Source organism: Diutina rugosa, assembly GCF_008704595.1.
Source record: "Diutina rugosa strain CBS 613 chromosome Unknown scaffold13_size251220, whole genome shotgun sequence".
Taxonomy (NCBI): Eukaryota; Fungi; Ascomycota; class Pichiomycetes; order Serinales; family Debaryomycetaceae; genus Diutina; species Diutina rugosa.
This window is the reverse complement of record NW_022995170.1, coordinates 180339-205695: the sequence shown is the minus strand read 5'-3', so window position 1 is coordinate 205695 and position 25357 is coordinate 180339. Positions and strand designations below refer to the sequence as shown.

Here is a 25357-nt window from a genome sequence, read left to right as displayed (position 1 = left end):
TTTTAATACCCACAATTGACACCAAATATCTTCTTATTAAGTAGCTCCTTACTCATAGATTTGAATTTTGGGCCGTGATACTCAATTCAAGTAAATGACGCTACATTGTTATCAGATCTGAGAGTTTGCCAATAATTTTATTCAACATTACTTCTAATCAGGACGTACAACGGCGACTGTACCTCTATTCTAATACTGACACCCCCAGCTCTTCCGAGGCTTGGCCGTTCACCGAGAACTCAGCCTTCCACTTAATCTTAAGGGCCTTATTTTGAGGGTTCTCGATGGAGAAGTCCTGGGTGGCTCCGTTGTTGGTGAACGCGGCAATCCGGTCAGCCAGCTGGGGTTGCAAGTTCAACTTGCACAGCTTGGGGACGGCGATCATGAACTTAATCTGATCGATGGGAGCCAGACCAGTGTTGGACAACAACACGCGTCCGCTGAAGTGGCTAGCATTCGATTGAGGCAACACACCAACCTCAATCTTCAACGCACCCGATTGGGACACGGCAATGGTTTGACGGAAGCTTTGTCCCAGAACTTGGGCGGGAGTAGCTTGAGGGAAGTCGAGACCGAAGGGGTCAAGCTGGTTGTTGGCAGGAGGCACGGGGTTGCTCTCCAACTGGGGCGAGGGCGACGACATGCCGAAGATGTCAAGAGACGCATTAGCAGCAACGGGAGCCACAGGCACCGGGGTGGCGGAGGAGGAGCCCAAGGCAATACCACCAGAACCGTACAAGTCCAACGGGTTGGTGGTACGAGGAGCCGCCGCCGCACCACCAAACGACAAGTCGGCCAATTCACTCAACAAGTCGTTGTAGCCTTGCTTGTCTTTTTCGTCGTTGGAAATAGGGGCACTGGTGTCGTCGTCGTCAAAATCGATTAAGTTTTGCGAGCCGCCGCCAACGTTGATCAGTTGCGCCGCTTCGACGTTACCACCACGCAAAAGCTGGAACTTTTGCACGACGGAGTTGACCTTGTCATTCAACGCCAAAAGCTCCTGCACTTGGTCGGCGTCGTCGTTTTCTTCGACGATCTTCAAAATGCTAGGCTGCGACAGCTTAATCAGGGCGTACAACTCGTGCACGGTGTCGTGGTCAGAAGTGATACCCTGGCCTGTCAGCTCGATCAGCGCCAACATTTCGGCGAGGATCTCGGTCTTGCGCTTCAACTTGGCGACGTCTTGCGACACTTGCTTCTTCAGCTCGACAACATTGTCGTCCTTAAACCCAGCCATAATCTTCATCAACTTGTTAGCTTCCTGTAAGTCCTGCGGCTTGCCTCTGCGGATGAGTTCTTGCAATTTAGCCAGGTGGACGATGGCTTCTTCTTGTTGGATTTGCTCAAGCAGCTTGAGGTTATCCAGAGGGTTAAGCACGGCAGCGTCTTCAAGCTTGACTTCGGGGAAAATGTACCCTTTGTTCAGCAATAAACGGTGCATGTCCTTGATGTAGACAAAGTCGTTTTTGTACTTTGAAGTGCGGCAGATCGTTTGGTACCATTCTTCGATCTGGCCCAAGATGAGCCGTTGCACTTTGGTGTATCTGGGCGGGGGCCGTTCGGGGAACCGCTTCACTAAACCATTAAGGAACTCCTTGCGCAGGATCTGGAGGTGGAACGGGTAGCCACAGTTCTTGACCAAGTTGTCCAACAACGCGATGGCAAGCTCCAGGATCTGGGGGTCCCGCTGCGAGATCAACTTGACGACGACAATCGCCGCTTCACGAGGCGCCGAGCCCTGTTTCTGGTTGACATAGTCGCAAATCTCGAGGTTCAACGCGAGGTTGGGTTCGGCGAGCGTCGGCCGACACGCACGGTCTAGACGGTTAGTAACGCTTCAATTTGACTTCTGGGTGTATTAGTAGGGGCCACATACATATCCGCCTCAATAATTTGGGGTTGATTTTGCTCAACGAGTCGCTCATAACTCCCGGTGGGCACTGGTTGGCTTCGGTGGCCTTGAGTGCGACCGGGGCCACGGCGCCCTGCCCTACAACGCCGCACCACGGGCTTGAGGCAATACACATGGAGGCGAGTGGCGACGACGACCCGCTCGAGCTCCGGCGGCTTGCCGTGAGCTACGACTACCTTGTGTTCAAGATTAAGGACCGCATGGCGGCGCTAATCGAGGAAACGGAGCGGGCGGTGGTGCTTAAGGAGCAGGCGGTCGAGGAGGAGTATCTCGGCCAGAAGTTGGCCATTGGCGACCGCATGGAGCAGATCGACCAGTTGAACAAGCGGTGTGACGAACTAGAAGCGGAATTCGCTCGATTGGAACAGTTGTACGTGTTTGTCGACGACTTTAAGGCGAGACTAGCCGCGCTCAAACAAGGGTTCGCCGCAGTGAACACTCGACCGAGCTGATGAGAGACTGCTACTGGATATCGAGATTAACTACTTGCATTCTACGGTCGCTGTACTTGCAATTGATAGACCTTCAGGATCGGGCTGTTCCGTTTACACTAACTGACAAGATGCGTCACACTTTGATCCCAGTGTGACATTTGACAAACATCAATGATTCCAAAGCCTCTTTGAAAAACCACACCATCTTCAATCATACAGAGCAATTATGATCATATGATCACAGCATTATGACCAGCATTTGGAGCAGCATGATATCGTCGAAGGATTCCAATAGAACTTGGCTATGACGACTTCCATGACATCGAATTCGTGCAAGAGTACTCAGCATTGTCTACAAATATAGTATATAGATTTAACTTGTTCTTGCATTGTTGCAAAGTACACATCCTCAGCATATAAACAAGTTGTTGATCTAAATCTGTTTTTCATCTACTAATTTGAAATAGATCAATGTTTGTAACTAAATTCAACTATGCACGTATTCACTTAACCACTTCATCGGGGGGGCACTGGATGCTTCCCTGATGATGTCGGAGGCGGGGCTCCAGGGTACTTAGTGCTCTCACTGTCTCGATAAGATGCCACTGAGTCCTGGGCATTCGTGGGCTGAGGCTTATGATCGTGTCCCTTTATATTAGCCGATTGTTTCCCAATCACTGCCCCCACTGGAGCATCGGTCGAGTATTTCTGTACCAAGTATTGTTCCAAAATAATAAAGTTCCGTGAGTTACACTTATAGGCGATGTTAATGAGGTCACCCACAAATGGAATAAGCCCAATGCCAAAGTCAAACATGACATTAGCGCTCATCTTAGCCGCAATGTGGTCTGGCAAGCCACCCTCAACCTGCTTAGCCTTATTAATCAATTGTAACGCAAAGAACAACGCAAGCACATCACCAATACCGGGAATAAGACCAATGATACCTGCCCACCCCAAACGGAAGCCACAGAGACTAAGGGCAAGGTCAAGATGGTAGGCGCGGCGTCTCACCAGTTGCAATACCTTATAGTCGTGTTTGGGAATGAAATCTGGGAGCTTTCTCTTTCTCGTGGCCCCCTTTCGTTGGTAGAAATGGCGTTCGTTTTCGGGAATTTCCTCGTAGTAGGGGTCTTCTTTGGGACCTACATTCATGTACTGGTCCAAGTTTGTCTGACAGTTAGCACTCTGTAAATGAATTTGAAACACCTAGGTGACGGTAACTTACCTTCTTCAAGAAGTACAGGTAGGCGAGCTGAGACATGGCCGAAACTCGATCGTCTTACTTCACGGCAACTTTTATTGATCGCGCCAGCGCAAGCGTTGTTTTCTCCAGCAGGGTCAGGGTCGCGGCGCAATGTGGGGCTGAAGCAAACGACGCGATGCCGTCACCGCGCATATTTGACATTTGTGGTACTTGTGGAGCTCTATGATGTTATATTTGTGGAGCTTTATGACACTAAACTTTTAACCTATTAAATCTCAATTTTACAAATGCTTTACTCAATGACTTTGCGTTGAGCTTTAAGCTTGGCAAAGTACTCCTTGCGGAGGTTACGGAGGTCCGGCGGCCGCTCGAGGCCAAGTTCATCCCGAAGCTCGTCGACGTCGCGTTCCAACACCTTCTCCCAGTACACGTTCATCAACGGCTTCGAGTTGAGTCCCAGCGTCATCGCCCACGGGTAGTAGATGTTTCTTAAGCGTTCACGTTGCAGAGGCTTGAGGCGGAGGGGAGCGAAAAGGGCCCCGAGACCGGGCATCGGCATGCCGATATTCATGAATTCAAGCACTTTGACGGCGATTTCCCCCTCAATAATGATGGGGAGACCGGTGATGGCATGGTAGAAGTCGTGGCACTCGCGGTACCGCTGGAACACGTACGCAAGCTCCTCGTCGTCAATATACCGCACGGGGACTCGGGTATCGGGACTGACACCCTCCCGGTCCAACCATTTCACGTAGGTGTGGCCAAGCAGGTTCTCGGGAAGCAGGCGCAAGTAGTCGAGGTCCAACGAGTCCAGAGTAATGCGGGGTCTTTCTCGAAGGATCTGGCGACCAACAGGATCACTAAGCATCTCATTACGTATCCGTTTAAGGACAAACAGAAACGCCGTCGACTCGCCAAGCCCGACAATAAATTCGTTGCGTTCAGGGTGGAAATACAGCCCAATCAGAGACCCCACGATCATCCCTGCCTGTTCAAGCTTAGATAGCGGCACGTGTCCCTCGTAATGGGGTTCATCTCGAGTGAAAAATTGACGGGTGTTGGGGTTCTGCTGGTTGAACTCGGCGTTGGCGTCGTGGTAGTGGAGCTTGCCTTTCTCCATCTTATCGGCCAACCGGTTGCTCTGGTTGAATGCTAGCGCTCCGAGGACGGTGGTGACGACAGCACCAACAAAGTGGCGCCGCTGGGAAAGCTGGCAATGGCTCACACGAGTGAGGGAATGGAGCGTGCCATTGCACAACGGTGAGGCAACCATAGACCGAGTACGCACCACTGTTCGCTAACTTCCCTTTGCGACATACGATTTTTCCTTGGGTAAGAGATCACGTGAGATAAAGTTGTATAATTATAGGTATGCTAGATATCCCAGAGTTCGCCGACTAATATGTCTAGTAATTGGATGATTAGAAGCTTATTGGAGTGACACTGCTCAAGTACTTCGAGGGTATTTCTCACGCCGGCTCGGTACTCACTATAGGTTTCGTCCTGGTAAAACCAAAACTTATCGTCTCTAGTAAGTCTTTGCAGCACTTTCATCAATGCAATTGTCACTGCATCCACTGTTTCATCGGACGAGGGTATAGTTGTAGGAGGTTTCGAGGGTGATGCGTCATTAAATAAAGAATCGCGAAGGTGATCAATTGTAGATGCAATGATAGTAGGGTCGGTCAGATCAATGCTTTGAGTCAAAACTGAATTGATCTGATGATTAATCCAACGATGAAGCCATGGTATCTTTTTCACAACCTCTCGCCCAGTGCAAATCGTGTAATAAACAAATGGTCGGCGATGCTGAATATTGGACATTGATGCTAACAAACTCCAAACACTATGGTGCAACACATCAACAGACGACTCTATCCCTTCAAGCTTCATCCCTTCTTTGCGAATACTGGAAAACTTTGTCCATGCTTGCTGTATTCCCGCCATAGCATCCTGTGCCCTTTGCCATAACGATACTGGCAGAGAGTCACTCTTACTATCTTTTTCAACAATTGCACGTTTGGCTAGATCATGGATGATTTGACGTAAAAACTCTGGTGAGGCTAACTTCTCAAGAATTTTCGCAAGCACTAAATCTGCCACCACTGCTTGCACGAGGCTATTGCCGATCTTGGTGGTGTCTAGCGTCACTGAAGGATTGGGTATCAGAGAGAATGTTGCCTGCAACATCTTCCTTGTTAAAAGCCTCAAATAATCCGCCTGAGAGGTGGCCACAAGCGGGTGTCCCCAATTCAAATAGGAGTCATCACTAGCCCTTTCAAAATGAGTTTCAATTGTCGAGGCCACTCGATACAGTGTTAAAAGAGCCGTGTCAGCAGTAGCCACCCGGGTTATGCGGCCACAGACGTCTCGAGCGATTTCCACGAAAAGGTGATATACTTCCACCACAAATGTTGGATCGTCAGTGTTGAGCTTCGTAAGGTACCACAGAGCAATATAGTTTTGGACAATGGCCGCCATAAATAGGTGTATCAGCCTGTTTAGTGTGGGATCATCCGCCACTTTTGGAAGCGAGATTTCCTCAATGTCTTCACCATCAGGCGATGAATACACAAGCTGAAGAAACTGCCATAGCTTAGCATCACGTATCAGCTTATCATCGCCACGTCCCTGTTCCCTTAAACTCAGTAATGTCAGTCGCTCAAGCCGTTGGACGCGTCGTCTGAGGGTGGGGGGCATGTGCACAAAACATACACAGTGCACTCGACCTCAAGCCCGCCTAAACAAATCAGCCCAGACAAAAGTTTGATTTACAAATTAGTTACAGAAAGGAAACATTGATTAAAAATGATTGGAGCAATAATATGTTATCGGTTCGAGAGTCTAGTTTGCAAGTACGAAGTGAAACAAAAGCCAATGTTTTGTAATTATCATCATTTAGTGGTACTTGATAGGTTTCTGTCTATGTCTACTACTGCCGCGGAGGTTTACGCGGGGTCCGGCGAGTGTAGCGAAATTGCGGAAATGCCCGCAGTGGTCTCGCTCGGCGATGTCGCTCATCTTCAAACGCCTCAACAGCTGTGCCAGCCGGTTCCGTCCTGTCGACGCCTCCTACGGGGTGCTCCGGCATATCCATTTCCCTGGCATAACCTCGTTTGAAGATGGCCAGAAGTTCCAGCAGATGGTGGTGGGTGCCAACCTCGATTTCAAGCAGATGGAGACCAAGATCAAACGGCAGCTTAAAGACGTCCCCGCGGGCTTCCGTCTTAACGACTACGAAGACGAGCTCATCAAGCGGGTGTTGTCGATGAAACCGTTGCCGACATTGTTGACGTTTGAGTTTAATAACGTGTATACTGGTGGGAAGAAGATGAAGCAGGACCCTCAGCTCCAACAGAAGATCGACCAGTACCGCAGCTTAGGGTGCGAATATCACCAGCTTGAGCGTGGCGGTCAGGTGACCTGGCACGGCAATGGCCAACTCACAGCGTACGTGGTGTTGGACATTAAGGGATTCACCGATCTCACTGTTCGCTGCTTTGTTGACCTGGTACTTATTCAGTCGGCGCAAAACGTGTTGAAAAAACACTACAACATTGATGCCTATAATGATCCAGAAAATCCTGGTCTTTACGTACAAAAGGACCCCTATAACGGCAAGATCGTGTCTGTTGGCACCCACATTCAGAGGGCGGTCACCTCTTATGGTATTGGCCTTAATGTCAATAATGACCTTAAATACTTGAACCAATTCGAAATGTGTGGTCTTCCCGGGGTGTCTGCTACCTCAATTGCCAAGGAGATTCCCCTGGCAAAGGTTACAGTGAAGGATGTCGCCGATCAGTACGCCCAACAACTTGCTCTTCGTCTTAACATCGGTCAAGTCGACCATATTGATGGTAGGGAAATCATTGAGCAAAGCAAGGAATCAGACTCGAACCAATAATGTTTATAGATTTGTACAGAATAGATTCACAATTGAGATTACGAGATTATTCCCACCTCCAACTTTTCATGAAATTCAGTAAATTCATCAAAAGTGTGTTCATTAGGGTCGAACCGTGGATATTATGACACCAGAACATTACTTAAGTCTCATGTGTTATGATGGGGCAGCTTATTTGTTTGAAAAAGCAGTGGGTCAAAAAATTGCGGGCTAATTTATGTCTGGCTCGTTTGATAAAGCGCATTTCCCCAAACTTGCAGAATCCGGTATAGTGTAGTGGTTATCACTCAGCACTCTCCATGCCGCGACCGGGGTTCGATTCCCCGTACCGGAGTCTTTCTTTTTCCATTCTTTTTGCTTCACCTTGATCCAATCAGTTTTACCTTTCCTTTAGTCGATATGCTTTAGTTGATATTGTATTATTATCGTGTATGTACTATGCTGCCGTTAAATCGTTATTAATGCTTACACCATCGAGAAGGTGAAATAGTCTCCCCCGGACTCGCCGGAAACGAGCGGGGTCTTGATGGGGGATTGGTGCGTCGCCATTGCTAAGAGGCTGGGGGTGGATGCCTTGATATACTGGGGCACCTTGAGGTCACAGCGGTTGACTTTGTCAAGGTACCACAAAAGCATCTCGTAGCAAACAATGTACTGGGCGAGATTTTGTACCATAAAGATGCGCTGGGTGCGTTCCAGCAGCACAATCTGGAAGACAAGATCTTGCTCCAGCAGCTTAAATAAGCAGGGGTCACGTTCGCAACAGTCAATCAACGTGTCCAACGTGATAAAGACACCGGTGCGTCCACACCCGGCCATGCAATGGACCATCACCGTCGGACGTTGCGATCCGTCGTATAACTTGGCCATGGTTTCGTTCTTCAAACGGATAAACTCCAACACCAGGTCAAAGTTTTCCGGGACCCCGAAGTCGGGCCACTGGAGGTACTGAAAGTGGTAGATTTCGCCGTTGATCAAGCGGACAATGAGCAGATCGTTCTGGCTGATCACTTTGACCAGACCAACAAAGTCACGGTCATTCAAATAGGTCACGGGGTTGCGGTCCAAGTTGATGACGATCTTAATCTTTTGCGAATGGATGAGGCGCCAGAAGTCACACACCGTTTGCGACATCGGGTTCTGGGTGGCGATGTAGCGGCACTGAGTCTTGGGGACAACTTTCTTCACGTCAATGTAGTTGGCGTTGATATAGTCGTCCACTTCCAGACAGCTATTGCACCCGAGTCTCACGCGTGAGTGTTCGTAGGGCCAGATGTTCTTGTAGCGGTTTTTGTACCCGTACTCGATCCCCTTGGGCATCTCGTATTTGGTCGGGTCACAGTCAGGACAAAGCCCCAGGGGCGTGCACACCGGCAGCAGCCGGCTGGGCTGGTGGTACAGCGTTTTTGTGCGTTCGACAAGCAGCTGCAACCGCATCACTTCGAGCTGTTCTATGCGCAGAAACCGGTGGTTGAGGTCATTGATGACGTCATTGTCATCACGGTTGGCGACAATGGTGCTGAGCCACGGAGGCAAATTAGGTAATGTGGAGGCGATGGTAGCCGCCGACGTCCCCAGCGGGTAGCGAAACCGGTGGTGGTAGTTAGCTAAGTCGTTAGAGCCGCTACCTTTGGTTTCCACCTGCTGTTTCTTCAACAGACTGACGAATTTAACCTTACTGGTGGTTGCCAGCGGGAGGACAAACCCGGCAAGCCCCAGGTCGGCGGAGTCGGTAGTGGCGGCCACGCTTGAGTCGGAGGCCGGGTCGGAGGTTGGCGAGAATATCAGCGGCACTAGCGGCGGCAACTCGTCCCGCTCGGGGCTGGCATCACCGACGTGGACTCCTAACAGCCGCGTCGCCAGCTGGAAACCTCCATTGAGGAGGTAGATGTCGAAATAGTGGCCAAACGCCATGAACTTGGAAATGGTGTGGAACGTATTGAACGAGATGCTATCGCCCGTAGACCGGCTATCGTAGAACAAGAGCTTGACGTTGTCGCCTGGTTTCGGGTCAGCGGTGGCCATGCGTTTCTCCAAGAGCGTCTTTAACGGTGGAGGGAAGCTGACGAGGTTAAACAACAGCAGCAACGTCATCAGCCTCCGTTTGAGCAACGTGGTGGGGATGCACACATTGACAGCTTTGCGAAAATGGAATTGCTGGTAGTTGTTGTAAGAGCGGGTGTCGATGATGACGTCGGCATTAGGCACTTCGTCGACGGAGTCGATCACGGTGATGGGCTCGGCGAAGTCAGAGGCGCGGTAGCAGGGCTGTTTCCCTGTCTTCGGGGATGTTCCCTTCGGGGACACCAGCCCGAGATTTAACGAGAGCGGTCCCATGGAAAGTACGGTAAGAGGGGGATATGGCGGGCTGACCGGGGTAAAGGAAAGCATTTATTTGATGGCTGGGTGCAATGGGCCCATGACGTCATACGAGTATTCGGTTCCACGCATGTCCCCTACGCACGATGATCACTTGCTGATGTCTATGCTTTTTCAGCAACCTGAGCCGTGACGGAAAATTCCCCCTGGTGCAGCTTAGTGGCGGCGGCCCCGTCAATGGCACTAGGGTCAGGAACAACTAAATTATACGGCCAATTACCTTAGCTTGTCCCCGTTGTTACCAGTCACGTTGTTTCGCGGTGCCAAGAGGGTACGTGTTCTAGAACATGTCTACCTGCACCGCGTGCAGATATGGCGCCCTGGCTCAGCATCCGAAGCTCGCCTGACACCCCCGGCCGCCACCGGTGTAAAAGCCTCGGCCACAGAGCCAAAACCGGCAGCGCTTCCCCACATAATCCACGGAACCCCAGGGGTGCGCTGTCTCAAACAGTCCCCGACGCCAGGGGCCACCCCCCAGCCCGAACCAGCGAGTACAGCAATTTACCCCTCCAATAAGAGATTAGGCCCCCTATCCCCTGCTTTGGCATCAAAGGCGTGCAGTGGTAACTGCCAGGCTTTAGGGGCGGAGGGGGTGAGGGACCGCCTTGGGGCACGCCTGAATACCGCGATTTTCCAATAATCGGCTCAGTTTGCCGCCTGCCGTCGCGAATAAGGTCGCTGCGAGTTAAAAATGGAAGCAGGCGGTTTATCCGTGCCTCCCCACCCATGACCTCCCTCAGCCCATTCGTACTTTAACCATGAAGTAATCACGTTTCCGACAGAACTACGCAAACCACGCAATCTACGCAAACCCTCGCGTTTAACCTTAATCTGGTGGAGATGACAGCCGTGAGCGTAAATTAAGTGCCCCGCCCCTCTCTTTTTTTTTTTATGTTAATATTTTTTTTTTTCAACCTTATAGTCCGGTTGTGCACACACGGTTTACACGGGCGGGCGGGGGGTGTGAGGCATAGCTTGTGTTTTTGTTTTTGCCGCGGCATGGTAGCGCCGCGATTTACAGCTCCACCCTGGATTAAGCACGAGTCATGTTTGGGTGGTGGGACCGCATCCTGACGTTCCCCTTCGACCTATTGTTAGAGCTCAATGAAACAAGACTCCTGATCGAGTGGGACGACTATGCCCTCTCGCTTGCCCTCCCCTTAAGCGTGGTTGCCACCGTCATCGCCATCATGATCCAGCTGGTGCTCGCCTACTACAACGACACCGCGGTGTCTAACCAGCTTTTCGCTCCCAATTACCAGCAGATTAAACAGCTGATAGTTGCCAGTGGTTTCAAAGGAAGCAAGGTGGCGTTGGCCCCCCTGACGCTGCAAGTGGTGGTGGCTCACGGCTCTCGGCTAGCGTACGCTATCATCTGGGCATTATGTGTCGCCTCCACATACCTGGTGTTGACTCAAAAGAAAGAGTATGGTTTATTGTATACCCAAAGCCAGCCTAATCTGAAACTGGCAATCAAACGGCTGCTCCAGTTTGTCACTCACCCAGTTCGTTATTTGTTTGGGAAACTCTTTCCAGACTTTGCTCCACCAGCAAGAGAAGAAAACGATATTGATCTTAATCGCCAAATTTGGACAATGAAAGTGTGGAACCCGTCTAAATTTGGGCTCTACTTGCTGGTAGCATTTAACCCAATTAATTTAGCTATTATCACCTGGGTAAAGTGTCTGACAATTGCGTTATTAGGTACCGTGGGACTTGTGCTGATAATGGTATTTTACTTGATATCGAAATTCCTCAATTTGCTCCATGATCGCAGTATCTTACACGGAGAGATGATGCTGGAATATTACACCAAATTCGTGAAGCCGCGGACCCAGGTGCTCAAACGGGACGTGGCGATCGACGCGGGGCTTGGGCCGTGGCGGGCCATGGTCTACGAGGGCGATCAGCCTTATACTTATACCAAGCTGAGAGTATTTGTCACCCACGACGATACTGGTAAAGAGGTCGTAGAATACGTTAAACCTGAAAACGATACCGAAACCGTTAGAGTTGACCAAGACCCCCAGGCAGTGCTTGAACGATTACGCCATGAAAATGAGGAATTGCGATGGAGAAACCGCGAGCTCTCGCGATTGCTGCTGCGACAAGGATCGCGCCAAGGGCTGGTGGTACGCCACGGAGGCCACCTGCTTTTCAGTGGCGACGACGACGACGACTACGACGACAGCGAGGGGCAGATGTTCACGCTGGCGTTGAAGCGACAGAAGTACCCCTTCCAGAACCTGTTCCGTTTGCCTAGTCCTCAGAGAGGTGGCAAGCTTAGTGCGATTCTGACGCCTAAGCTCCAGCTTAACTCGCTCCCCAGCACGCGTAGTCCCCTGCCGTCTCGACCCCGACGGCTGCCCAACCACTTTGAGCGGCTGCTGCCATTTAGCCGCCCCGCCTAATATGTACTCTCTTTTTTTGAATAAATGCGATATTCCCGATTCCGATATCTAGATGTAAAATTACGTAGGTCTCCTTTTCGTCGTATGATTACCCGATTCACTACCAAAATTAAGTGAAAGTGCCGAAAAAAAAAAAAAACAAAGTTTTCCCGAATGCGTGAGGGTGAGTGTGAAAACCCCTCAGTGACGTCAAGTATACGTCAAGGGTACGGGTAAACGAGGGATGCACGCTATGTTTCTTATCGAGGCACAATGGACACTTACGCAATGGCACTCACATCGTAAGGTCCTTAACGGCGGCCTCGATCTCATCCTTGGGGAAGTTAAACTTTATTTTGCGGTAGAGTTCGCCGCCGCGATTTTCCATCACTACCACGCCCGACTCCGCTAGTTCCGACACAATGTAATTGAATTGGCGTACTCTGACGTCCAGGGAAAACTCGGTACCAAAATAGAAACTATTGGCGCCGAATAAAAGTTCCTGCCAGTTCAGACTCAGCGCAATCTCCTTAAATTCGTGCAGAGGGTGCGCCAGAATCAGCACCGAGTTTCTCATCTCCTCCACCACTTGGCCCATGGTGGTCTCGCCTTTGCCCAGCCGCTTCATACACGCAAGCATCAGTGCCATCACAAGCTTGGAGGCGTAGGGGAGCGAAGTAAGGTATGGTTGAGGACTCAGCGCCAGGTCGTAGTCGGCGAGAGCGCGAGTAATGTGGGCAATGGTCAACGGGTGTTCGTTCAACGAGGTGTCTTGCTTCTTCTGCTGGAGCTCTTCATAGCAGAGTTCTACTGCTCTTCGAGCTACACCTAACGCTCGCCGAGCATCGCCAACGATACTGGCAGCTTTACGGGCAGCAAACTCTAACCCTTGAGGCTGGACGATTACTCGAGCGCCGTCAGTACTCATTTCCTTGGCAAGCAATTCGAGACGGTGTTTAAAGATATCCTGAAGCTGAGTGTGAGTGTACCCGGGGAACTGGATTCTTCGCAACCCCAATCTCAGCGACACTTTATTGGCAAGCATCCGTTCAGGTAAGTCCATGGTGTTGGCGGAGGCAATGACGATGAGCTTGGAACCGGTGTAGGTGGGCCAATTGAGCAAGTTATACAACACTTCCTGGCGGTTCAGCACCATCAGGTCGAGCTCATCCAAAAACACCACCATGGGACGCTTAGCTCTCCCCTGTTTGAAGTGCTCATCTAATAATGTACTGGCGTTGGAGGGGTGGATCTTGTAGCCACTGATCGACTCCCAAAGCAATTCGTAGACGTAGGGCGCCAGAATGATACGCAACCCACAGATCTCAGTGAAGTCAAATGGAGGCACTTGGCCTGCCTCCACTTCTTGTTTAAGAGCCTCAACCACGTGGCGGATGGTGGCAGTTTTACCCGTACCTGGAGTACCACTGACGTAGATGCAGCACCCTTCCTCGGCCCAGATGGCGTCCTGGACGTTCATCATAATTGTCATAAATTCATCTTCACGCCCCACCACCATCTCAAATACCGAGCCGGCTTCAAGCTTGGCTTTTAAGTCTTTGAATGCCTGAGAAGTTTTGTCCAACGTCTTATTGATAGTGAGTCCCAGTAGCTTCTTTTTCGACGGCGATAACTGGGACAAGTCCACTTTATTCTTGACTGATTTCTGAGGCAGATTGCGGATACGTGATTTCTTAGTCAGGGAGTTGAGGACATCCTTCATAAACTTCAAGTTCTCATCGTCTTTTTCCAGGGGTTTCACTCTGGGACGCCCTGGTTTCCGTTTCGGCGTCGACGGCTGATTAAACGGGTTGGTAATGCCATCGTCGCCCCCGTCCAGTAGTTCTGCATCGATATCTTCCTCCGCTTCATCATCCATTTCAGGCATTTCGTCGTCGGACGGCTCGAGTTTCACCTGGACATCAGCCACATAGTCATCGCCCAGATCCTCGTTTACTTCTTCGTCCAGCAGCTCGACGTACCTGGATCGTTTCTGTCTCTTTCTCGGGGTCAGCGGTTCGGCACTGGGACGCCTACTATCGGGAGGAAGCACCGCTTCCTTGAGCCAGTCGGAAAAGCGAATCTTATTGGCAATCAACATCGCCTTGGCCAGTTCCCAGTCCAATTCCACCTGGTGTTCTTCGTCAGGGTCGTAGGCATGCGTAGGCACGCTATCAACCACCTGGACGATGCTCAGCACGTGTTCTAGCTTGCCCTGGACCGGGGTTAACATGAATTTGCCCTCTGGTTGGGGTATGGTGGAAAAGGTGTTTACCTCCAAGTAATCCGACCCACCTAAGCGAATTTCCGATACTAGCACCACTTCGTCGCTGGAGAGCTTAACGAAATCGCCGACATTGACTTCAGTGGGGAGATGGTGGCGCTTCAACGTGATTGTTTGCACTATCGGCGCCGAGCGGCGGGAGCGTCGGCGGGGCTGGTCGTCAGTCTGTGAGGTGTCGTCATGAAATATGAGCTCCCATCCCTCTAGATCTCTCTGTGTACGAGCCATGGGGGTGGACTGGAGGTGTGTGGAGGGGGAGTCGGTGGTAGAGGTAAGGGTTCGATCCGGTGTAATGTCAACACCCTGCGCGGGCTCATAGTATAGCTGATGGCGATGATAGACGTAAGAAATATACAATAGTAATAGGATCGATTTTGATAATTTTAAGGTCAATCGACTAGTTTGGTTCGAATATTACTATAATCAATTGAAATTGAAGTAAAACTGACACCATGGCCAAATTAATTGTTAGCGTTATTGACTGTGGAAAGGAAAGCTTACGAGGCCTTGCCAGTTGTTTGACGGCTTCTAAGATTGTTTGTCATTAGTAATACATGGGGAAGTGAATAAAGTTACTTGTAGATGAGGATAGGCTCGCCCGGGTGGACGATCTCGTCGATGTTCAACTTCAAGTCAAACGCCTTCGACAAGATGATCTTGAATATCTTCTGGATGTTGATCAGGTGGGACACCAGGCAGAAGATCACCGGCAGCTTCATCGCTTGAGCAAACTTGCGGGCCTGGTGGGTGATCTCGTACTGGTCGTGGTCGCTGAGGTCGATGAACTGGTCGTATTTCGTCCCCACCAAGAACGGGATCGCCGTCTTGTTGAACCCCCGCACCTGGCGGTACCACTCCTTGATCGAATTAAGTGTCAGTTTTCGGGTGAGGTCAAACATAAACAAGATGGCCACGGCCTCGTTCAGCACCAAAGGCAACATGTTGATGAACTCCTTCTGCCCGCCAAGATCCCAAATGGAAAACGTTATGAGGGTGTTGCGGATCTCGATCTTCTTGTCCATGAAATTGACCCCTAGTGTCTGGATGTATTCCTCGTCAAACAGGCCCTCGACGTACTTGACCATCAACAGCGTCTTGCCGATCTGCAGATCGCCAATAAGCCCAATCTTGAGCAGCACCCTAGACGTTAGTATTTGACAATCTCAAATTGTTGGTAGGGTAACTTACTGGTTGTGATGATCGGGCTCGTCCATGACGGCCACCAGCACTGTATCGTTTGGTACACCCGGATCGCGCGAGGAAAAGCACGACTATAAGCGATTGCCGGCAGAGGATCCGGGCAGATCAGCGGCATCAGGCAACGGCGAATTAGGCTAGTGATGACTGTTAGTGGCTATGTATGATTTTAGTAACTGCCGGTGGCTGTTGCAATTGCCTTGTGTGGCTGGTACTACTGACAAATAGCACTGTCGTGGCATTGTTTACGTTTTGTGACCAGGGACGCGTTGGATACGAATTCGTGGCAAGTGTCGTACGAAATCGACCATATAAGCTGACACCAGCGTCAACGTAATTTTTCTGTGTTTTTGTTGATTTTCCTGTGTATTCGATCAAACTCTGTATCTACGAGTCCTCGCTGTGATTTAGACGCGTGTGATGACGCCACGCAGGTGGGGCAATTCCGGGCCACGAAGAAAGCTAAGTCCGTGATGGGGGGACTTAGTCATTGAGACATCCCACTCTTTGTAAATTAGCTAGTGCAACAGGTTTATTACATCAATATCGCTTAGGCGGCAGGGTCAGCCAGCACGCATAGTGAGCTGTAATTGGAAGAGTCAGACATGTCCACTGTAGAGACCAAAAATTAATCTATGCTACGATTATGATACAACTGATACAGTTTAGTTTTGTTTGAGTAAGTTCATTGGGAGCTCTAGCGTTATTAATGTTTACTAGTGTACAGGGGGGCCCCGATGGTTATAGTCTCGCGTGAGGGAGACGATGAGACCAACCACGACTAAATCAGCACCAGGGGAAGCCACTGACGACACGATGGCATCAATAAAGGCTACATACGTAAACTAACACCATTTTGAAATAGTATACCTTTGTTGATGGCGGTTATGGTTACAAATGATGTGTTTCCCTTTTGGTAAGTCACACGTGACCTAGGGTTACCAACCTATTCTTTCTCACCGCGGCGCCCGCACAGTGGGTGAAAAATCTTTTACTCGCTCAAAAAATCTCACTACTCACCATGGCTGTTGGCAAGAACAAGAGATTATCCAAGGGCAAGAAGGGGTTGAAGAAGAAGGTCGTCGACCCTTTCACCAGAAAGGACTGGTTCGACATCAAGGCTCCCTCGACCTTCAAGAACCGTAACGTCGGTAAGACCCTCATCAACAAGTCGACCGGTTTGAAGAACGCCGCCGACGGGTTGAAGGGCCGTGTTTTCGAAGTGTGCCTCGCCGACCTCGAGGACTTCGAAGACCACGCCTTCAGAAAGATCAAGTTGAGATGTGACGAAGTCCAAGGCAAGAACTTGTTGACCAACTTCCACGGGCTCGACTTCACCCAGGACAAGATCAGATCGTTGGTGCGCAAGTGGCAATCGTTGGTTGAAGCCAACGTCACCGTCAAGACCGCCGACGACTACGTCCTCAGAGTGTTCGCCATCGCTTTCACCAAGAGACAAGCCAACCAGATCAAGAAGACCACTTACGCTCAATCGTCGAAGTTGAGAGAAGTGAGAAAGAAGATGATCGAAATCATGCAAAGAGAAGTGTCGACCGTCACCTTGGCCCAATTGACCTCGAAGTTGATCCCCGAAGTGATCGGCCGTGAAATCGAAAAGTCGACCCAAACCATCCTCCCCTTGCAAAACGTCTTCATCAGAAAGGTTAAGTTGTTGAAGCAACCCAAGTTCGACCTCGGTGGCTTGTTGGCCTTGCACGGTGAAGGCTCGACCGAAGAAAAGGGTAAGAAGGTCTCGGCCGCCAAGGATGTCATCTTGGAATCGGTGTAATCTAGCAATGTATAGGATAATAATAAGTATGGATAGAGATGATCATGTCATAGCTTATTAGCATCGAGCAGGAAAAAATTTGGGACGCAGCGATGAGCCCCTTGTACAAATACAATACAATACAAATATAAATACAGAAAGAACTTAACACAGCAAGTTTCAAATGATCCAAGTAATATTCCCTGATTAATTTGAACCAACTATTATTCCAAGTCTTTTCGTTGTAGCTCATATAAGCTGTTGTCAGGTGGTGTGTCTGTGGCTTCCCCTAACTACCGCTGACATTGCTAGCGTGCTCACTCCAGCCTCGCACTCCGCCTACTCCAAAAACTACACCTGAAATTGAGTATATTTACCCTCACAATTTCGTATTGATCGTCTTCATTGATCACCAAATTTAAACCCAACACATCTAATCATAAATTTAATCTCTCACACTCATTCATTTCTTGTGTTGGTTTTGTTACCTCCACAAACGGCTGGCTTGCTCTGCTGCCATCTCTCTACCTACCCTAGGTACCCACCTGCACACAAAGATTGCGACGCGCCCATTCGCACCGTAAACAGGGCTCCCGTAACCCCCTACCCTTGCCATCGTTACTCCCGCCCCTTATACCCGATCAATTGCACCAATGGGTAAGGTAAGTAGTCAATCAACTAATGCTATATGACCTGTTTCAATACTAACGGCAGCACGGGGACAAGGACGACCACAGCACCGAGCACGCGCCGAAGCTGGCGGCGCTGAATGTGGAGGAAGTGGAAAAGCAAAACAAGCAGGCCCACGGCAATGTCGCCAACCAGCCCCAGCCCGTGGCCCAGGCGGGGCCCATCATCAACCAGCAGGCGGCTGAGGGCGAACGCAAGCAGAAGGCGGAGTCGGCGGCGGCGCCAGAGACGGTCAACGGCAACCAGAGCCAGCACCCGCACCACCACGGCCACCACGTGGAGAAGTCGATGAACTTCGACGGCAACCCCGAACACGTCCACTTAAGAGGCCACACAATGTTCCCCTGGAAGCAGGTGGGGCTGTGGACGTCGCTGAAGCATGAGGATAAGAGGGCCCGGATCACCGAGATTAAACAGGTCCAGTCGTGGGTTGAGGACCACATCTACGGCGATTGGTGGTGGAACTGCTCGCTTATGGTGGGCACGTGTTTCTTCTCCTGGCTCTTAGCCTCGTGGGGGTTTGGCATCTCGCTGTTGTTGGTGGTGGGTTTATTCACTACCTCAGTGTACAAAGCCGAGTTCCGTCGGTTTAACCGTGATATCCGCGACGATATGGACCGCAACCGTCGCTTCCAGAAGTTGCAGTCCCAAGTGGAGACGATGGAGTGGCTCAACCAGTTCTTAAACAAGTTCTGGGTGATCTACATGCCGGCGTTTTCGGAGATGGTGATGTTCCAAACCAACCAGATTTTGGACGGTCAAGCTCCTGGGTTCGGTATCGACAAGCTTACCCTTGACGAGTTCACTTTGGGGTCTAAAGCCCCCAGAATCAACTCGGTAAAGACCTACCCTCTGGCCGCCCACGACCACGTGGAAATGATGTGGGACTTTGCCTTTGCTCCCTCCGATACCCTGGACATGACGAGAAAGGAAATCGATAAGCGTATCCCGCCCAAGGTGTGTTTGGGTGTTACTATTGGTAAACTGTTGGTGCTGAAGACGGTACCAATTCTCGTTGAAGAAATGCTGATGACGGGTCGGCTTAAGGTCACCCTCAAATTGATGGACAATTTTCCCCACGTGAAGATGGTGAGTATCCAGTTTTTGGAAGCGCCTAAGATCGACTACGAATTCAAGCCGATTGGTGGTGACACCTTAGGGCTCGATATCATGTCGTTTATCCCTGGGCTTTCGCTGTTCGTTAATGGTATCATCCACTCGACTTTGCGTCCCATGCTTTACGCTCCCAACTCGATGGATATCAACATCGCCGACTTTATCGACGAAAACCTGAACGATGCCATCGGGGTGATGGCCGTCACTATTCGTAAATGTGATGGCCTCAAGCGGGGACCCGACACCAAGCCGAACCTGATTAACCCTTACGTGCAACTTGGCGTCACCAATAACGCTCTGATTGACGATAGCACTAAGGCTAAAGACCTGACCAACGACCCTATCTTTATGGAAACCAAGTATATCCTCATCAACCAATTGGAAAACAACCACTTGAACTTTAACGTTTACGACGTGGAGAAGGCTAAGGCCGACGACTACCTCATTGGGACTGCCAGTTTCAATCTCGCCGAGTTGTTGCAAAAGGACAAGTTTGAAGGGGTGGTGAGATCGCTTACAGAAGCGGGTAAGACTACTGGTAAAATTGAGTTTGACATCAACTGGTTCCCCGTGCTTCCCCCCATTCTTCGCGAAGACGGTACCAAGGAACGCGAGACTGATATCGAAGTGGGTATTCTCAAACTCCTGCTTCATGAGGCGACTAATCTTGATTTGACGCCGCTGCAGTCGGGGCTCGTGCTGCCGTACGCTGAAATTTACGTTAACGGTGAACTTGCTCGTGCCTGCCGTAAGTTGGCGCAAACCTCGGAACCGTCGTGGGAAGAGCTGTTTGAATCGCTTATTACCAAACAACTGACGTGCTCGATTCTCGTCACTATTTATGACCAAGTTTCCGGCGGGGTGTTGGCCAAATTAGAAGCCAACTTACAGGATATTGTGTTTGAAACCGGGCGTGGTCAACAGTGGTTGGAGTGTGCTCCTCTTTATAAGCTGGGGGTGAAGCCGCGGATCAAGATCTCCGCCACCTGGAAATCGCTCAGATTGGACTCGAAGGCCTGGGACACGTTCTACTCCGCCCCCATCGGTGGATTGCGGATCCACGTCCGCGAAGCCAAGGGGCTCAAGAATCTCGAGCTGGTGGGGTACGTCGACCCGTACTGCAAGGTCATCGTCAAGGGCCAGGAAAGAGCTCGCACCGTTACCATCCTGGACACGTTGGAGCCCAACTGGAACAAGGTGGTGTACCTCCCGGTGCTGAACCCCCACATGCACATGTTATTGGAGATCATGGACGCCGAAACGGAAAACCCCGACCGCTCTTTGGGCAATTGTGCTGTCAACGTGTTTGACTTCCTCAAGAAGGACGCTGAAGGCCGGTGGATGGGCTACGACGGCGCTGAGGACGAAATCTTGGAACAACCGGTACTTTTGAACGGTCAACCGCACGGCACGCTCTTCTACTCGGTGCTGTTCGTGCCGTGCATCCCGATGTACCTGAACGACGAAGCGGCCAACATTGAACACATTAAGACTCTTGAAGCCAAGGAAGAAGAGAAGAAGTTGGCCCAACGGGAAGCTGATATTGAGAAGAAGAGAAAGGCGCCCGACGACTGGGTGTGGGTGGAAGCCGAAGATGACTCTGACAGATCTGCGCCTAAGATCACCATGGGCTTGGACCAGGTGATCAAGTACCGTGGTGGCGTCATGTGTGTCCACGTGCTTTCGGGTCGTTTTGAGAAGCCCGACCAGTACTTACAAGTTTTGTTTGACGAACACCCGGTGCCGCTGGGAGTGCTGCCGCAAACTGAGGGTAAGGTGTTGCTGCTGGAGTTTATCGCCGAGGCTTTCATTCGCGATTTGCCTAATCTGAATGTGGTGTTCCGCTTAGCGAAGAAGGCCAATGTGACTAAGGAGAAGGAAGTGACCTTGGAGAAGTTGTTCCCCACCATCGACGTCTTGCAAAAGCTGTACGGCCGCCCCTATGTGGTGCTGTTATCCCCTAAGAACCATGTCCGTCTCATGACCGACTTCATCCCCACCGTATCCAAATTGCCGCCTCTCGACACCATCTTGGATGTCGGTATCGTCAAGTTGCAAATCCTCAGCGCCACTGGTTTGCGTGCCGCCGACTCTAACGGTAAGCTGGACCCCCTTTGTCGTATTGTCGTCAACGGTGCGCTTATCTACGAAACCGATAAGAAGCGGAAGACGTTGGAGCCCGAGTGGAACGACGAGTGTGAGGTGCCATTGCTTTCGCGGCTGCGGGACGTGGTGCTTGTCGAAGTGTACGACTGGGATTATACCCACGAAGATGAGCTTTTGGGGCGGGCCACCGTCGATTTCAGTGGGCTTGAGCCCCTCACCGACACCCCGTTCCTGGTCAAGCTCGATACTCAGGGTGAAGTGTTTTTGCGGGCTCTTTTCAAGCCCGAATACATCCGTCCGTCGTTGCTGACCAAGGGTGGCTTGCCCGACTTGAACGACATGAAACTGGCGCTTAAAGCTGGTGCCGGTGCTGCCGCCGGGGCTGCGGCCAACGTCGGGGCCACTGCTGGTGGTTCCGCCTACGGTGCTGCTCTGGGCGCCTCTGACCTGGCGGCGGGCATGGCTCGTGACGGTAAGCTGATCTTCAAGAAGTTCATCCACAACCGCAAGAGCGAGGAGAGAGCTGCCGACATCGCCAAAGCGGAGGAAGAAGAAGAAGACAAGGATCAGGAGAAGAAGGCCGAAAACGAGGTCGGCCTCACCGACGCCGAAAAGAAGGTGTTGGAACAACAAAAGGGCAAGAAGGGGAAGAAGGTGGCGCTGAACATCGACTTTGGCGAGCGGCCCGAGAACTCGTTGCCCAACATCCGTCCCGAAAACTTACCGCCGCCGCAACGGCCCGGGGTGCCTGGCTTGGCTGCTGTTACTAGTGATCCTGCTTCTACGGTTCGTGGCCACCAGCGCACGCCTCTGGGAGCAACGCTGATGTCGCTGTACGCGACGCTGATGCACGGCGACGATGCCATCCCCGGGAGAGTGACGGTGGTGAGTGTCGCCGGATTTGATAACGTGGGCCAAGTTGACGTTAAAGTCGAGCTCCGCACGCTGACACGGGAGAAGGAGCTTATCAGGCTGAGAGGTTATCGTCGCGGTAAGGACCACATGTTCCAGATCAACGAGCTGCTGCCGTTCCGCCTGACCACCGACGGGGTGTTGGCGTTCTCGGTGAGAGAACACCACTCGTTTGGCCGGTCGCAATTATTGGCTGAAGGTGAAGTTAAATTGGAGACGGTGATCAACACCAACGAACACGCCATCATTAAGGTTGATGGTGGTGAGATTAAGACGCTGATCAAATACTTCAGCACCTTCGTGTAGAATTGTATAGTATACTAAATGGCACCGCTTTTGCCATGACAATAAATGTTTGTATAAACTAACACTAATGAAATCATGACTTTCGAGAGAGACATTGAATTCACTGAGAGTGTATTTGGGATATGACATTCATACCAATATCGTTGGCTTTTCATTTGTCGCTGAAATCGAATTGTCTCTCCAGTTTTCTTTGTATAGTTGTCTTATAGTTGGTAATGCCATGCGATCAAGGTGTCTGAGTACTCAGCGCTCATCAGTAACCTGTTTTCGGTACTTAAATCTTTTGATAGTAATTATACAGAGATACCAAGAGAGACTCCGTTACAGCATTGTAGATGTAAAGGTGGTAACGTGCTTCAAGGCATAAATGCCACCGAAAACCACCCAATTGTCGTTCCTAAATCATAATTACGTCTTAGAGGGTAGCGTTAAAGCATCATGGTGGGAGGTAGTCGGCATGGTAGCGCCACCAAGGTTGGGGGTGCGAGGGGGCTACCTGCATATGGCCGCGGGTCCACCAGGAATCGCGTTGGCCTAGGGTTGCAACCCTAGTCATCTGTCTGCACTCCCAGGCCCGCGCACCGCACCTGAGGTGAAAAAATCCTGGCAAAAAGTTCACCACGGCAAATCGACACCATGAGCCTGATCGCGCCCAAGTTCTACAGTACCCAAGACGCCCGCGTCCCCCGTGTTTCGAGAAAGGTTGCTCGTCCCCACAAGCTCCGGGCCTCGATCACCCCGGGTACCGTGCTCATCCTCCTCGCCGGTCGTTTCCGCGGCAAGAGAGTGGTGTACCTTAAGCACCTCGAAGACAACACCTTGTTGGTCACCGGTCCCTTCAAGGTCAACGGTGTCCCCTTGAGAAGAGTCAACGCCAGATACGTCATTGCCACCTCGACCAAGGTCGACGTCTCCGGTGTCGACGTCGCCAAGTTCGACGTCGCCTACTTCGCCCGCGAAAAGACCCCCAAGGACCAAAAGTCCGAAGCCGCCTTCTTCGACGAAAACGCCCCCAAGAAGGAAATCAAGGCCGAAAGAGTCGACGACCAAAAGAAGGTCGACGCCGCTTTGTTGGCCACCATCAAGAAGACCCCCTTGCTCAAGCAATACTTGAGCGCGTCCTTCTCGTTGAAGTCGGGTGACAAGCCCCACTTGTTGAAGTTTTAGGTTAATGTAAGTAATACAGGATAGAAACGAACTTAATGCCAACGTGTAGACGCAAATGTGCTCCTTAGTCTTAGTGTTGTTTGGCCCGGTTTCGGTAGTGTTCGCTCGCCTTCTGTAATGGCATCGCACCTGCATATAGCCTAGGTGACCCCCCCTCGTTATTGCGCCCTAGGCATCGCTCATCGCCATCCACCTTATTCCCCGATGGCCGAATTGATCCCCATTTCCACCTACAACTTGGCGCTCAAGCCGTTCGACCCTACTCCCGCCATTGATGCCGACTTCCCCGTGACCATCCAGATCACCGGCGCCGCCATCGACCCCGAAGCCGTCGATGACAAGAACCAGCCCTCGACTCTTAGAATCCTCAAGAAGTCCGACGCCGACGACATCGACAGCGACGAAGGCGACTCCGACGAAGAAGACGAAGAAGATGAAGAGGAAGAAGAAGAAAAGCCCCAAAAGAAGCTGAAGGGTAAGAAGGCCGCTAAGGACGAAGAAGAAGAAGACGAAGACGAAGAAGACGAAGAAGATGACGAAGATGAAGACGACGAAGACGACGAAGCCATCACCGAACACGTCCTCTGCACTTTGCTGCCCAACACCCAGTACCAGTTCCCCCTCACCCTCACCATTCTGCCCGATGAAGAGGTGTACTTTGTCGCCACCGGGTCGTACCCGATCCACTTGCACGGGAACTACATCCAGCACCCGGCCGACTTGGACGAGGACGACTACCTGGACGACTCCGAGGACGAGTTGGACGGGTTGTACGACGATGAGGACGACGACGAATACGACTCCGAGGAAATGGAAGCTAACCGCATTGAGGAATTGGTCGATGACGAAGCCGAAGAAGAACAAAAGCCTGCCCTGAAGAAGCGGTCTGCTGACGGCGACGCCAAGGACTCGAAGAAGGCCAAGAAGGCGGTGCAATTCACTAAGGAATTGGAACAAGGCCCCACCGGCCTGACTTACACCGAGGGTAAGGACGCTAAGAAGGACACCAAGAAGGAAACCAAGAAGGACAAAAAGGAAGCCAAGAAGGAATCCAAGAAGGACGAAGCCAAGAAGGAAGAAACCGAATCCAACGGCAAGAAGTTCCCCACCAAGACCCTTTTGGGCGGCGTCATTACTGAAGACCGTAAGGTCGGTACCGGCAAGGCCGCCAAGCTGGGACAAAAAGTCAGCATCCGTTACATCGGTAAGTTGAAAAACGGCAAGGTCTTCGACAAGAACACCCTGGGCAAGCCCTTCTCGTTCACTTTGGGTAAGGGCGAGTGCATCAAGGGGTTCGACCTCGGTGTTGCCGGCATGGCCATCGGTGGTGAGCGTCGGGTGATCATCCCCGCCAAGATGGGCTACGGCTCGCAAGCGTTGCCCGGGATCCCCGCCAACTCCGAGTTGACCTTTGACATCAAGTTGGTGTCGCTCAAGTAAAGCACGTGTTCGCCAAAGGATAGTATAATTAGTAAAAGGACATTAGCAAAAGAATTTGTATTTCTGTAGGTTGTAAGCATTGTCAGTGTGATGTTAGCCAGATAATAAACTAGTACATTCTAGAGCATTATCAAGTCTCTGA

General features: G+C 51.0%; 14 protein-coding genes across 14 annotated transcripts; 7 read left to right on the top strand and 7 right to left on the bottom strand. All coding sequences in view use genetic code 12, as the record gives it.

The window, feature by feature from the left end:
- Nucleotides 1-184: 184 nt before the first annotated feature.
- Nucleotides 185-1441, bottom strand: GGA2 (phosphatidylinositol 4-phosphate-binding protein; the record flags this gene model as incomplete). The annotated part of the gene is made up of 1 exon (XM_034156966.1): nt 185-1441. One exon carries the CDS (start codon nt 1439-1441, stop codon nt 185-187), a length of 1257 nt encoding a protein of 418 aa, XP_034011148.1.
- A 584-nt stretch (nt 1442-2025) lies between these two features.
- Nucleotides 2026-2364, top strand: DIURU_004126 (uncharacterized protein; the record flags this gene model as incomplete). Its single annotated transcript, XM_034156965.1, has 1 exon — nt 2026-2364. One exon carries the CDS (start codon nt 2026-2028, stop codon nt 2362-2364), a length of 339 nt encoding a protein of 112 aa, XP_034011147.1.
- Nucleotides 2365-2862: 498 nt separating this feature from the next.
- Nucleotides 2863-3501, bottom strand: DIURU_004125 (uncharacterized protein; the record flags this gene model as incomplete). Its single annotated transcript, XM_034156964.1, has 1 exon — nt 2863-3501. The coding sequence occupies one exon, from the start codon at nt 3499-3501 to the stop codon at nt 2863-2865; it is 639 nt and encodes a 212-aa protein (XP_034011146.1).
- A 344-nt stretch (nt 3502-3845) lies between these two features.
- Nucleotides 3846-4826, bottom strand: COQ4 (ubiquinone biosynthesis protein; the record flags this gene model as incomplete). Its single annotated transcript, XM_034156963.1, has 1 exon — nt 3846-4826. One exon carries the CDS (start codon nt 4824-4826, stop codon nt 3846-3848), a length of 981 nt encoding a protein of 326 aa, XP_034011145.1.
- A 101-nt stretch (nt 4827-4927) lies between these two features.
- Nucleotides 4928-6034, bottom strand: DIURU_004123 (uncharacterized protein; the record flags this gene model as incomplete). The annotated part of the gene is made up of 1 exon (XM_034156962.1): nt 4928-6034. The coding sequence occupies one exon, from the start codon at nt 6032-6034 to the stop codon at nt 4928-4930; it is 1107 nt and encodes a 368-aa protein (XP_034011144.1).
- A 529-nt stretch (nt 6035-6563) lies between these two features.
- On the top strand, nt 6564-7460 carry DIURU_004122 (lipoyl(octanoyl) transferase; the record flags this gene model as incomplete). Its single annotated transcript, XM_034156961.1, has 1 exon — nt 6564-7460. One exon carries the CDS (start codon nt 6564-6566, stop codon nt 7458-7460), a length of 897 nt encoding a protein of 298 aa, XP_034011143.1.
- Nucleotides 7461-7925: 465 nt separating this feature from the next.
- Nucleotides 7926-9851, bottom strand: PTP2 (tyrosine protein phosphatase; the record flags this gene model as incomplete). The annotated part of the gene is made up of 1 exon (XM_034156960.1): nt 7926-9851. One exon carries the CDS (start codon nt 9849-9851, stop codon nt 7926-7928), a length of 1926 nt encoding a protein of 641 aa, XP_034011142.1.
- Nucleotides 9852-10885: 1034 nt separating this feature from the next.
- DIURU_004120 (uncharacterized protein) lies at nt 10886-12250 on the top strand (the record flags this gene model as incomplete). Its single annotated transcript, XM_034156959.1, has 1 exon — nt 10886-12250. The coding sequence occupies one exon, from the start codon at nt 10886-10888 to the stop codon at nt 12248-12250; it is 1365 nt and encodes a 454-aa protein (XP_034011141.1).
- A 274-nt stretch (nt 12251-12524) lies between these two features.
- Nucleotides 12525-14741, bottom strand: ORC1 (origin recognition complex subunit 1; the record flags this gene model as incomplete). The annotated part of the gene is made up of 1 exon (XM_034156957.1): nt 12525-14741. One exon carries the CDS (start codon nt 14739-14741, stop codon nt 12525-12527), a length of 2217 nt encoding a protein of 738 aa, XP_034011140.1.
- A 344-nt stretch (nt 14742-15085) lies between these two features.
- Nucleotides 15086-15598, bottom strand: TEM1 (Ras family GTPase; the record flags this gene model as incomplete). Its single annotated transcript, XM_034156956.1, has 1 exon — nt 15086-15598. One exon carries the CDS (start codon nt 15596-15598, stop codon nt 15086-15088), a length of 513 nt encoding a protein of 170 aa, XP_034011139.1.
- Nucleotides 15599-16731: 1133 nt separating this feature from the next.
- On the top strand, nt 16732-17499 carry RPS1 (40S ribosomal protein eS1; the record flags this gene model as incomplete). Its single annotated transcript, XM_034156955.1, has 1 exon — nt 16732-17499. One exon carries the CDS (start codon nt 16732-16734, stop codon nt 17497-17499), a length of 768 nt encoding a protein of 255 aa, XP_034011138.1.
- A 1005-nt stretch (nt 17500-18504) lies between these two features.
- Nucleotides 18505-22608, top strand: DIURU_004116 (uncharacterized protein; the record flags this gene model as incomplete). Its single annotated transcript, XM_034156954.1, has 1 exon — nt 18505-22608. The coding sequence occupies one exon, from the start codon at nt 18505-18507 to the stop codon at nt 22606-22608; it is 4104 nt and encodes a 1367-aa protein (XP_034011137.1).
- A 636-nt stretch (nt 22609-23244) lies between these two features.
- Nucleotides 23245-23775, top strand: RPL6 (60S ribosomal protein eL6; the record flags this gene model as incomplete). The annotated part of the gene is made up of 1 exon (XM_034156953.1): nt 23245-23775. The coding sequence occupies one exon, from the start codon at nt 23245-23247 to the stop codon at nt 23773-23775; it is 531 nt and encodes a 176-aa protein (XP_034011136.1).
- Nucleotides 23776-23979: 204 nt separating this feature from the next.
- On the top strand, nt 23980-25215 carry DIURU_004114 (peptidylprolyl isomerase; the record flags this gene model as incomplete). Its single annotated transcript, XM_034156952.1, has 1 exon — nt 23980-25215. The coding sequence occupies one exon, from the start codon at nt 23980-23982 to the stop codon at nt 25213-25215; it is 1236 nt and encodes a 411-aa protein (XP_034011135.1).
- Between the last annotated feature and the right edge of the window lie 142 nt (nt 25216-25357).